This window comes from Acinonyx jubatus, chromosome E4 (genome assembly GCF_027475565.1).
Source record: "Acinonyx jubatus isolate Ajub_Pintada_27869175 chromosome E4, VMU_Ajub_asm_v1.0, whole genome shotgun sequence".
Classification (NCBI taxonomy): domain Eukaryota; kingdom Metazoa; phylum Chordata; class Mammalia; order Carnivora; family Felidae; genus Acinonyx; species Acinonyx jubatus.
This window is the reverse complement of record NC_069395.1, coordinates 14,054,723-14,067,358: the sequence shown is the minus strand read 5'-3', so window position 1 is coordinate 14,067,358 and position 12,636 is coordinate 14,054,723. Positions and strand designations below refer to the sequence as shown.

Genomic DNA, 12,636 nt, shown 5'->3' with positions numbered 1-12,636 from the left:
GCATTGTGTTCATATTGTCTAGCATCTGTTCCTAAATTAGTAGTAGGACAAAAATACAGCAAACTGTGACCTACACCCAGGAGGAAAAACAGCCAATTAGTAGAAACAGACCCAGAAATACAAAGATGATACAATTAGCATATAAGGTGTTTTAAGTAGCTTTCAAAACATGCATAAAGACTTAAAGGAAACTATATGCATAATGAGTTAAATGGAAATAAGAAGAAGATGAAACTTTAGAGATACAAAACAGATTATCTGAAACAAAAAAATTCAGATGGACTTAACATCAGATTAAAATCCTGCAAATAAAACATTAGTGAACTTGAAGACTTTACAAATACATATTGTTGAGTAGAGCAGTATATAGAAGTTAATTAGATCAAATTGGTTAATAAGTGTTGTTAGGGTCTTTTATATTGCTGTTGATCTCCTATACAGTTGTCTTATCAATTATTCAGGGAGGCATGTTGAAATATCTAACTCTTACTGTGAATTTGTCTCTTTCTCCCTTTAGTTTTGTCAGGTTTTGCTTCACATATTTTGAAGCTCTATTATTAGGTGCATACTCGCTTAAGATTATTACATTTTCCTAATAAATTAACCTTTTTATCATTATAAATATTTTATGCATGATAGTTTTTTATCTTAAGTCTACTTTAAATGTCAAAATTATTTTAAACTGTAAAACTATTTGAATAAAATGAAACAATTTTGAGATGCCATTCTTTCCTGTATGTGTGTGTATATATACACACATATACATATATATACATATATATATATACATATATACATGTGTACACATATATACATGCATGTAGGTATTTAAAACTACTGAAGTAATCTGAAACTTATAAAAAGTTCTAATGCAATACAGTTTTTTTTTTCTCATAAATCATATGATGGTAAGTTGCAACCTGATGGCCCATTGTCCCCCAAATTCTTTCCACTTAAAGACATTGTATAACTATAATTCCACTGTGAAAATCAAGAAATTAACATTGATACATTTCTATCATCTAATCTTCAGACTCCATTCAAGCTTGCAAGTTGTTGGAATAATGTTATTTATAGCAAAAGGATCCTAAGTGTCTTATCTCCTTAGTTATCTTTAATATGGAACATTTTCACGGTCTTTCTTTGATTTTCATAACCTTACTACTTTTGAAGATCAATTATTTTGTAAAATTTCACTCAATTTGGATCATTCTGATTTTTTTTTCCTCTTGATTAGACTCAGGTTATGTATCTTTGGCAGAAATATCACAGAAATGATGCCATAATCTTTTTCATATATTCTACCCGGTACTACATAATTTTTATTTGTTTCATTAGTGATAGTCTTTATTGGGATCATTGACCAAAAAGAAACTTTCTTCACCTTTCCTCAACACCTAAACACTTAGACATTCTCTCCATAGGAACACTGTTCTTAGTTTGTGACATCCTACCCCAGGCTGCCCTTTCATGTGGATGTCCATCTTAGCCTACAAAGGCTTAGCCAGGACAATGTGACTCCCCATCCCCCAACACTCCTGTCCCCTCTACCACAGATTCCTGGTTTCTTTGCCCACTGCCAATTTCTTTTGGACTTAGTTGTTCAGGAAATGAAGAGAAGGTAGAGGGAAAGGGTAGAAAAGTAAATAATAAAACATTTTGCAAATACATTATAAATCTGCATGTTAACTCCTACTTTATGATCTAATACATATGTATTTATGACTCATTATTCATTGAGCTGTGAAATAATAATGAGGACCATTAATGAAATCAAAACATGGCTTCTAGATTCTAAAATGTAGTTCTGTTTTTCAACAAGTAATTATTGACCTCTTATTAGGCACATGAGTGATAATTAAAGCATAAAGTATAGATCAAACATAGTTTCTGCCTTTAAGGAGCTTGACATCCTTAACACCTAACAGTGAAATGATATGCAAAAATTATTTTACATAATCAATATATTTTATAATACAGGTCAGCTAATACTGGAATTTTATTCCTAGTATCTAAAATAGCTAAAATTCATATGATAATGAGAAGCAAAGATGATTGGGTTTTTAATCTAGTTTTTATTCAATAGCTAGTACACATAGGTCAGACTATCACAGTAAGGTGATATATAAAATGTGTATTTTCTGCACATTACCAGAAATATATTTAACTACACATTTTTTCACTTTCTGTTTATTGTCAATTAATTTCTAGCCACTAATGATACACATGAATATAGTGTTATCCAGGGTTATAGTACTTATTTTAGTTGATGATGAAGTGACTGGAAACTTCCAGCTTTTTCTCAATGTTTTATTACATTCCTGGTAATACTTTTGGTCTTTCATCATTATTAATTCATTTAGTATTCATTGTGATAATACTGATCATAATAAATTTATTTCAAATTCATGTAGATGTCATATTTTATTCACTGCTATAGGATTTTCATTGTAATTTGGAACTAATTAATATACCATTAAAATAAAGTGTTACCCACATTTTTCATTTTAAACATAAAAAGTCTAGCAGTTCATGACATATTGTATGAGTATTCAGCATCCCAGTGGTAACTCAAGTATCTGTAAATTTCATTTTTAAGCAGTTAAAAGAAAAGCAAAGGAAAAATGTGTATAGAAGTCGAATTACAGCATATAAGTTAAAACGTAGCAGTAAATTAACTACTATTTTTTAAAATATTTCCCTTTAATTAAGATGTATAGTTCTTATTAGTATGATATAATATCTGTGCTTATATTTATATGTGTTAGTGTTTATAACTCCAAAAGAGAGAATTTAATCTTCTTCTTGACTATGTATTACATGTTATCATTAATACCAGGCGAGATTAGAAAGCAAAATGGATCATTTGATTGCTTATTTTTTACATTTCTAATGACAATTATATAAGTGAAGGGTAGGATCAAACTATACATTAGTTAAAAGGACGTATTAGGTGTATCTGTAAATCTTACTCAATTTTTTTCTACCTGTTTTGCAAAAGTAGTCACTTGTTGATTGTTGGTGGGGGAGGAAAAGCAAGTGCTTTCAGTAATTTAAATAGACTATATTAAAAAGAAGGAAAACAGAAAACATCTATAATCATATTAAATGTTATTGGTTAAACAGGGTTAAGAAACCTTGAGAAATAACCATTATCATGAATTCTCCTTCACATCAGCCTTATCGAGTACAATTATTCTTTCTTTTTCCCACTCTGTCATCTTTGAATTGCCTGCTCTACTGGACACTGTGTTGCTGGATCATCTCTGTTGTTGCCATGAATGAGATTTCATATCCTGCACTATCACATCCTCTTACTGGCTAGGATAAGGTTTGAGAAAACAAAAGATTCTCTCCAACCCTGCAACCCCTTGAAACATTGACCTTATTTTCATGACTTCTTCACAGTATTTGACGCTAATCAGTCATGGTCCTTCTTCCTGATACCCTTCCATTAGCTTCTACGACAATGCAAAGTACTTGTCTCATAATTGCGCCTTATTTTTCCCTTCCTTATTTAACATCCTTAAGTTTCCCGAGTTTCTCATTTATATAAACAAAAATTTTCTGTTTGTGTTCAAAGGCTGAATTACTTCCTACCAGCAATTTAATGAGTTCCTCTTCCACTAAGTCTTACCAACACTTGGTATATCAGACATTTTTGGTGTTTAGCCCTAGATCTTGATGTCTTTTCCCTCTTAGTCTCAGCTTATTTTGTTTTAAGGAGATTGGTGCTCTTTTATGCCACAGAATTTTAATATTATATTTGAAAATGGCTTACCTGTATTCTTCCTTTTACCTTTTTTTTCCTTCTCTTTTTTCCTTTTTATTTACTTTCTATCTCCTGTTTTTATCCTTCCTCCCTCTCTTCTCCTTCAGGCACAATGATGGTTAAGAACCCAGCCTCTGGAGCCAGACTACCTAGGATCAGATTTCAGCTCTGATGCATATTAAGGCCTTGGACATATCCTTATACCTCTGTCTGCCTTAGTATCTTCTTCTGTCAAATGGGGATACTATTTCAGTGTCGTGAGTAAGTGTAGTGAGGGAAGCTTGTGAATGGCAGTCTTCACAGGGATTGAATATGTCTGTAATAGGCATGCCATTCCCTGAGAGAAAGCAGCTTTGGTAAGACAAAGGTTGACTGTTAGGAGAAACATCAATTAATTCAGGAACCACCGGGAATGCATGTGGGACAAAATGGATTCGATTGCTGACTTTGGGATTTTAAAGTTTAGTGGAAAGACCATCATTAAACAACATAATATATGGTTGTGTTAAATATTATAAAGAGCTATGAAGATGTTTAATAAAAGGCTTAATGTGGTCTGAGGAGTCAGGGAAGGCTCCGTGGGGGAAAGGACGCCGGCCATTCTATTTGCCATGTGGAGCACAATCCAAGAATATAGTTTATATGTGTCTCTGCTATAATGTTGTACATGTGGTGTAAACATAAAACCATAATCAAACTTTCTTTTCTTCTCCTAATTGTCTAGTGTGTCCTCTTCACCTTACTCATTTGTGTGAATTTTCTCCACTACCCTTTTTCATATCTGGGTCACTGACTGTTGCATAATCTTTGTTTTCTTTTCTTTTTCTTTTCTTTTTTTTTTTTTTTTTTTTGTGAGTCCTATACAGTCTGCTTTTTAGGTAACTCTCCTGCTTCTCTAGAACTATAATCCATCCGCTCCAACTGTTTGCCACCGACAGCTTAATTGCTCATCCGATTTTCTTTCTGTTAGCTAACATCATAGTATTGTCTAAGAATTTTATTGTTTGAGGTTTCTTCCCCCCTTCTATTTTTGTTTATGAAATACACAAATTTAATGAAAACTATATATTTAAGCTAGCATATCATGACCAAAAAAAAAAAAAAACCCCAAAAACCAAAAAACCTGTCCAAAGAAACATTATTTTGAGAGAATTAAAAAAAAAAAGTCAGAAATAAACAATTAGCCATTCTTTATTCATTCAGCAAACATAAAGTGCTAATTAGGTGCCAGCCAGCATTCTGGGAAAGAAATTCCTCTGTGGTGCACAGTACTTGCCTTCAGCAATATCACTTTATGCAGTAGGGGTGGGCAGGGAGAACTGGAATGACTTGCAAGATTAAGATGGAAATCTGTCTTGACGAAACCTTTTTTTGCTGTAAGTCAGTGCAGTCTAACAACTGAATTTCTTGTCTCTTTCTAAACCCTATGGCCCTGCCCCCTGCTTGAACTTACATGGAGTTTCTGAGAATTCTATCTAGACTAGGCATTCTGTGATGGATTCATTTTACTTAGAGGCAATTCATTTAACTGATGCATTGAGTGCAATATGCAAGCATTTTAATCTTGCCTGATATGTGTAGTGGCATTCAAATAGTAAATTCAAGTAATTATGTTTTTAAAATAATGAAAACATGCACGTTGCCATTTTTATTTCCTTATAAAGATCACTGGTAAATAATAAGTTGCAAAGCAGTGATTATAAAATTTTTTAAAAAAAGTAAACTTGTGATAGCACATGACCTCTCAGAGAAAGGTTAACTCTAAAAATATAGCTCATTATTTCTGAAATGCTTTATTTAGTATTTTAATTTTATTTAAAATGACATTTGAATTATAATTATCATTTTGGAAGAAATTAAAGATTAAGCTTAACAGGTTGATTTGCTTTGGAATTATATTAGTCACTAATGAAATGCTTTAAAAATTTCCTTTAGTGCTGTAGATGTATTTAGAAAAAAGGAGTATGATGCAGCAGTTAAAATCCAGAGCTGGTTTCGAGGATGTCAAATTCGGGCATATCTCAGGTATGTGATTTTTGTCATAGTAACGTCAGATATATCATAAAAATATACTCCTCAGAAAATCTAATTTATTCACGTAAGTGCTCATTGCAAATAAGCTTTCATTTTACTTGTAATGAAGTTAATAAATTATATGATGCCCTTTTGGTTTTTTCTTACACATCAAAGAACTAAATTATATTGACCATATCTCTACTTTAAAAAATTCTCAATATCCTAAATATACTAGATTAGATTTTTTCTTCAAATTCCATAGGATGTGACAAATGACTGGACTTGAATTTATAGGAATGAATTCACTGCTAAGAAAGCAAAAACAAAACAAAACAAAAAGGAAGCTATTCCAGTCTTCTCCAACATGTTGATATGTAAAGGCAAATGATGCCGGAATGCTGCCATGCTGCTTTTAAAGAGACAGAAATTGATACCTGCTTATCTTCAGTGCTCAAAGTTTCCTTCAGTCTCTTACAATTCCAAAAAATACTGCCTGGGATAAGGTGGAGGAAGAACATGCCTCGTATGTAATAACCCACTCAGATGGCAAGCTGGGGATTATGATGTATAGTTCCTTCTATTAGCTAGTAGGAGCCAGACTTGAAGATTTAGGTACAAACGTGAGGTTTCTCTTTTGGGCACTATACAAACTGGGAACATGGCGGCAAAGAGACTATTTTCTTTAATTGAGAAGATTAATAAGACACTAGCTTGGATAGACTGGGTAATATAAGGTGAAAGAGGAAGTGTTTCTCGACCTCGAGAACTATTTCTAAGTACTTACAGTGACTCACATCGATAGTGCCCGACTTATTTCTCAACATGTTCCTTTGACCAGTTTTATAGTCTTACATTCAGAAATATTTCCAAGAATTAGTACTGAAGAATAATTGAAATTTAAAAATGTCTAATCATAAGCCCAAAAGGAATACTGAATATTTATCTCTGCCTTTTTTTCTACCTCAAGAAATGAAGAATTCTACTGCAGAATGATAGTTCTACTTTTTAAAGTACACCATAAACTTGGCTTTGAATTTTATTTCTTGAATTACAGAAAGGTATAGTCTAAGAAAAAATTTAAGAGTGAATCTGGTTCCAGGAAAACATACTAATAAGTGTATGTTTTTCACAGGTATTTACACAGAGTAGCAACTGTTATTCAAAAATGTTGGAGAGGTTACTTAGGCAGACAACATTATCAACTAATTGTGAAGGTAAATATTATAAAGTTTTTATATACTAGCATTTGAATCATACAGTATGCTGTTAACTTACTCGCTTCAGTCATTTACACGCAGTTTGAAGTTATTGGTAATAATTATGTAAGAACAAAATTGGTTTTAAATTTTGGAATGAGACCTCTTCTGAGAAACCTTTTCTGATTTTCCATGGGAAATTAATGACTCATGGGGCACTTGGGTGGCTCAGTCAGTTGAGTGCCCAACTCTTGATTTTGGCTCAGGTCAGGATATTGCGAGTTTGTGGGATCGAGCCCTACTTTGGGCTCTGGGATTCCTGCTTGGGATTCTCTCTCCCTCTCTGCCTCTCCCCTGCTTGCTCTCTCTCTTCTCTCTCTCTCTCTCTCTCTCTCTCTCTCTCTCTCTCAAAATAAATAGACATTAAAAAAAGAGTTAATGGGGGCACCTGGGTGGCTCAGTCGGTTAAGCATCCGACCTCAGCTTAGGTCATGATCTCACAGTTTGTGAGTTCGAGCCCTGCCTCGGGCTCTTTGCTGACAGCTCAGAGTCTGGAGCCTGATTCCGATTCTATGTCTCCCTGTCTCTCTCTGCCTCTCTCTCTCTCTCAAAATTAAATAAACATTAAAACAACAACAACAACAAAAAAAAAGAGTTAATGACTCATTTATTTGTACCCGAACTACAAGAGATACTTGATTTTTGGTAAAGTACCTTTCACAGCGTATGCATTTATTTGCACTTATTTGTTGATGATTTCCTCTAGTTTCTGCATGGTGAGCTCTTTCTAAGTAGGCACAGTAGCCTGTTCAGTTTTGGAATGTCAACCTCTGGACAAATTCCTGTTCCATAACATAGTAAATAAACATTTGTTGAATTGAAGTGCCCAAAATCAGTTCCACCGAATATAAAAATAAGGCACTTTCTCCTTGTGCTGCTTACCTTTGACTATTATTGGCTGTTGGGATATTTTAAAGATTTGGCTTAAGAAATGCAGTATACCACAACCACCTCTATCCACTGATAGCCTTGCAGAAGTATATGATAGCGTGCCAACATCTACTTCGTTCAGCTAAGACTTTTAGGAAATGAAGAAAAAAAATTTTAAATCTTTTTTAAATGTTTATTTGTGAGAGAGAGACAGAGACAGAGTATGAGCAGGGGAGGGGCAGAGAGAGGAGACACAGAATTCAAAGCAGGCTCCAGGCTCTGAGCTGTCAGCACAGAGCCCAGTGCAGTTTGAACTCACTCACTGTGAGATCCTGACCTGAGCTGAAGTCGGAGGCTTAACCAACTGAGCCACCCAGGCGCCCCAGAAAAAAATATTTTTTTGATAAAAATGAGAAAGTTTTTAACCAGTACCCTACTTCATTTACTTTTTGGTTTGTTACTGTTTTCAATTGTGATTGTTTGTTTTTCATTTATTCTCGATTAGTTGCCTCTAAGTGAAATTAAAAGATATAAATAGGAAAAGATAAGAATAAGGTGAAAATGTTTATTCAACACATTTATGAGCTAAACCTAGAAGATAGTCACTTCAGTCCCTACACCTGCACGTATTTCATAATACCTTCTCTAAATAACATGATTTTCTCAAGTTAAGTCCCTATACTTCTACTAATACTGTATGTTCCTAGTTAATTAATATATGTCACTTAAGTTCTCAAAATCCACCAAAAGATAAATTTATTCTTTTAGCTCAACTGATTAAATAAGCCCACTCTCCTGTCTATAACAAATGTAAAAGGCTTCTCATTAATCTCATCAGTTGTTAGCATGGGTTTCCTGTCTGGAACGCTAATCTCTTACATCATTGACATTTCAGACTGCTTAAAAAGTAATTTTTTATAAATATTTATTTATTTTTGGGAGAATGAAAGCAAGGGAGGGGCAGAGAGAGGGGGGCAGAGGATTTGAATTGGGCTCTGTGCTGACAGGCTGACAGCAGTGAGCCCAATGTGGGGCTCTAGCCCATGAACTGTGAGATCACGACCTGAGCCAAAGTCGGATACTCAACTGAGCCACTCAAGTGCCCCAAAAAAGTAATTTTTAAATTTTGAAATAATTTCATATTTACAGAAAAGTTGCAAAAATAGTCCAAAGAGTTCCCATATATTCTTTGCTTTATCGTTTTCTCTCTTGTCTCTCTCCCTACATGTTTTTTTTTTTGTCTTTTTTCTTTATGAGACAGAGTTATTTCGAATCACTTGAGACAGAGTTGCAGAAGTGATGCCCTTTACCTCTATGTTTTTGAGTGGTGTTTTCTACCATAACCATACTAAAATGATCAGAATCAGGAGACCATTATCTGTATAATGCTGTTAGCTAATCTATACACTGTATTCATATTTCATTGATTGTGCCAGTAATGTCATTTATAGTAAAAACATCTTTTCCAAGATGTTACATTGTGCTTAATTGTTGTGGTTCTTTAGTCACCTTTAATGTGCTTAGCCTGTGGTTGCCTTTGATGACTTTGATGTTTCTGAAGAGTATAAACTATTTTTTTTAAGTTACTTCTCAATTTTGGTTTAATTATGTGTCTTTATTTTTAAGATTGAAGTTATGCATTTATACATCTCAATACATAATATTAGGAACATGATGTCAGTTTATCCCATGATAGCTGATGCTAACTTTGATAATTTAAAGTGGAGTCACTCACACTGTAAACTTATTATATCTTATGAGGGGATATTTCAAGACTGTGTATGTATATCTTCTTTCTCATCAAGCTTTTTTTTTTTTTAAGTTTATTTATTTTTGAGACAGAGAGAGACAGAGCATGAACGGGGGAGGGGCAGAGAGAGAGGGAGACACAGAATCGGAAGCAGGCTCCAGGCTCTGAGCCATCAGCCCAGAGCCCGACGCGGGGGCCGAACTCACGGACCGCGAGATGGTGACCTGAGGTGAAGTCGGACGCTTAACCGACTGAGCCAGCCAGGTGCCCCTCATCAAGCTTTTTCATACTAGGTTTAGCATTCAATGATGGCTTTGGTCAGAATCAATTTTTATATTTGTTAAATAGCAATTTTCTAACTCTGTCATTCCTTCTACATTTACTTGTTAGCATATTAGTATAAGAAAGAGCTTTTTTGTGGTCCTATTTTTTAAATTATTTACATCAATGTGAACTCATGGATTCCTGTTTTATTCAGTGGGTTATAATAAATTACTATCACTGATTGGTTCAGTGCTCAAATTGTCCCGGATTTGGCCATCAGAAGCTCCGTCAAACCAACTTTTAATAGATTTAGATTGCATAGAGGGGATGATCAAAAAATTAAAGTATTTTTTCATGGAGTGCTGGGATCTTGATCCCATTATTCTTTAGTGGTTGGGGATCTATATCAATGTATAGACAAAGCAATGAAGTAGACCTATATGCATATGGCGTTCCATGAACATTACTGACTTAACTTCCATTGTTGTAATTACTCACAAGCCACTAGTCAGAAGGTTATGAATTACTGAGACCTCTTTTTAATCCAATACACAAGAGTATAAACATTTCAGTGACTATTGTTAAAGTATTCATCTTGGGAATCTATATTTATTTTAATGATGCTGGAGTTGCTAAAAAAAAATCTTAAAAAATGATTTTTTTAATGAGCCATTCTAGAAAATGTGTCTTGTTACTTTAGTGTCTTAACTGAGTTTGGTCAAAAAGAGTATTGCTCATGGGGCGCCTGGGTGTGTTAGTCGGTTAAGCGTCTAACTTCGGCTCAGGTCATGATTTCACAGTCTGTGAGTTCGAGCCCTGCATTGAGCTCTGTGCTGACAGCTCAGAGCCTGGAGCCTGCTTCGGATTCTGTGTCTCCCTCTCTCCCTGCCCCTCCCCAACTCGTGATCTGTCTCTGTGTCTCTCTCTCTCTCAGTCTCTCTCTCTCTCTCTCTCAAAAATAAATAAACTTAAAAAGAATAATTAAAAAAAGAGTATCACTCAGTATGATCACTAAGGTATTCTCTGGTTTGGGATCCAATTGTCTGAGCTCTTGGGGGATGGGGGGAAAGGTGGAGATTTTCCTCATTTAGATTGGTTCTTGATGGTTTTTAAGTTTATGAAGTTGTAAGCTATTTTAGAATAAGTCTGTTTTATTTATTTATCTATTTTTGCCATTATGTACACAGTACCTAACATAAGGATCTCAAATAACATAATCAAATCTCAATAAGTAATTATTGAATGATATTAAAATAGCAGCCATTTACTGATTGACTAGTATGACTAAAATATTGTAGTAAGCATTTTACATATTTATTGTGTATCCAACTAAAGTCTTATACCAGTCCTATGAATATCATCACCATTTTATCAATGAAGAACTTTAATCTTAGAGGTGGTTATTTCCCCAAGGACATATTGTTACTGATAAGTGGAGGAAAGTTCAAACCCAGTTTGATGTGATTCTCAAACTGTTTATAGTATTGAGTTGGTAGGCAATTGAAGTTAAGTTCATTATTGGAGATTTCCCCCCTTTGGCTTATACAGAAGTCTGTGAGGCTTAAGTAGTGCTAACATACCAGAGATCCCACCTTTGTGGAGCCTTCATTCAGGGGAGGTCCCTTGTCCTAGCCCATGTATTTGATCTCTCAATGTTCATCCTTTAAGAACTCTATAGTTAGTGGGCCACATAAAGGGAATGGGGATTTTTGTTAGAGCCTTATTCTGATATCCCTAGTACTTTGAGTCCTGTCTCTTCCACAGCTGCCACCAAGTTTATTCCTAGAGTTTCAGCCACTTCCCAGAAGCAATTGGGATGCCAAATGTTGTATTTCCTTATTTCAGAAAGCTAATGCCCAGCTCCTTCCCAGGCATGTGGAATCTTTGCTCCTTTATTTCTCTTTCTCTGCCCACACCTCCCCTCTTACTATCTCTCTACCATTCTAGCATAATTTCTCAGAGTTCAGGTTTTAGGAAAGCAAAGCTAGGTAGATATAGACAGTCACTCATAAGCCATCTGAAGCAAGAATGCATGAAAGGACCTGCTACTTTCTTGGGTTGGGGAGTGGGGTGTGAATATTGTCTAAGTCTACATTAATTATCACACACATTAGTACACACTGTCACACACATAGTCTGTAGTATCTATGTTTAAACCATTTCGCACATTTATTCTGCATAATTCTTTTGGCCTAATAGCTATATACAGTAATAATAATGCCATATACTACCCGATTAAGTTATAAAATAAGTGATAGAGGTTAGTGATTTTGAAACTTTAGTAACAGAACTCCCCCTTCACTAAAATTTTAGCAAAATTTTTAGCTCCATATGGTAAACAGTGCAAGCAGTGCAGCTGTTTTGGAAGTTGAAGAAATTCAACTGCTTGGACCTTTTCCCTGTGGCCTCTATTGTCACCCAAGCCACCCCTGCATGATTCGAAGGCCACTGATTTAATTTGCTAGTCTGGGAAAGGATCACAAAAAGCTAATGATATTAATTGCCTAAGGGAGAAGAAAACTGGGTACTTGAAGAATAAACATAAGGAAGAGATTTTTTTAGTATTATAAACTCTCCTGTAGTCTTTGAATTTTAAGCAATGTGAATGCATTATCTATTAAATAAATTAATTAAAAAGGAAAGCCAATTTAAAAGGAATTCTCCCTACCAAACACACGAACAGATAATAAGGGCTTCCATAGGGAGTT

The 12,636-nt window shown here is 34.6% G+C and overlaps 1 protein-coding gene across 7 annotated transcripts in view; it reads left to right on the top strand.

The window, feature by feature from the left end:
* The window catches only part of SPATA17 (spermatogenesis associated 17), a 225,058-nt gene that overhangs the window by 4,651 nt on the left and 207,771 nt on the right, over nucleotides 1-12,636 (top strand). For all 7 annotated transcript variants that reach the window (XM_053209507.1, XM_027074982.2, XM_053209510.1 and 4 more), the window contains exons 2-3: nucleotides 5,708-5,797; nucleotides 6,921-7,002. In XM_053209507.1, coding sequence (XP_053065482.1) covers nucleotides 5,708-5,797; nucleotides 6,921-7,002 — 172 coding nt within the window. The remainder of the gene's footprint in view (nucleotides 1-5,707; nucleotides 5,798-6,920; nucleotides 7,003-12,636) is intronic.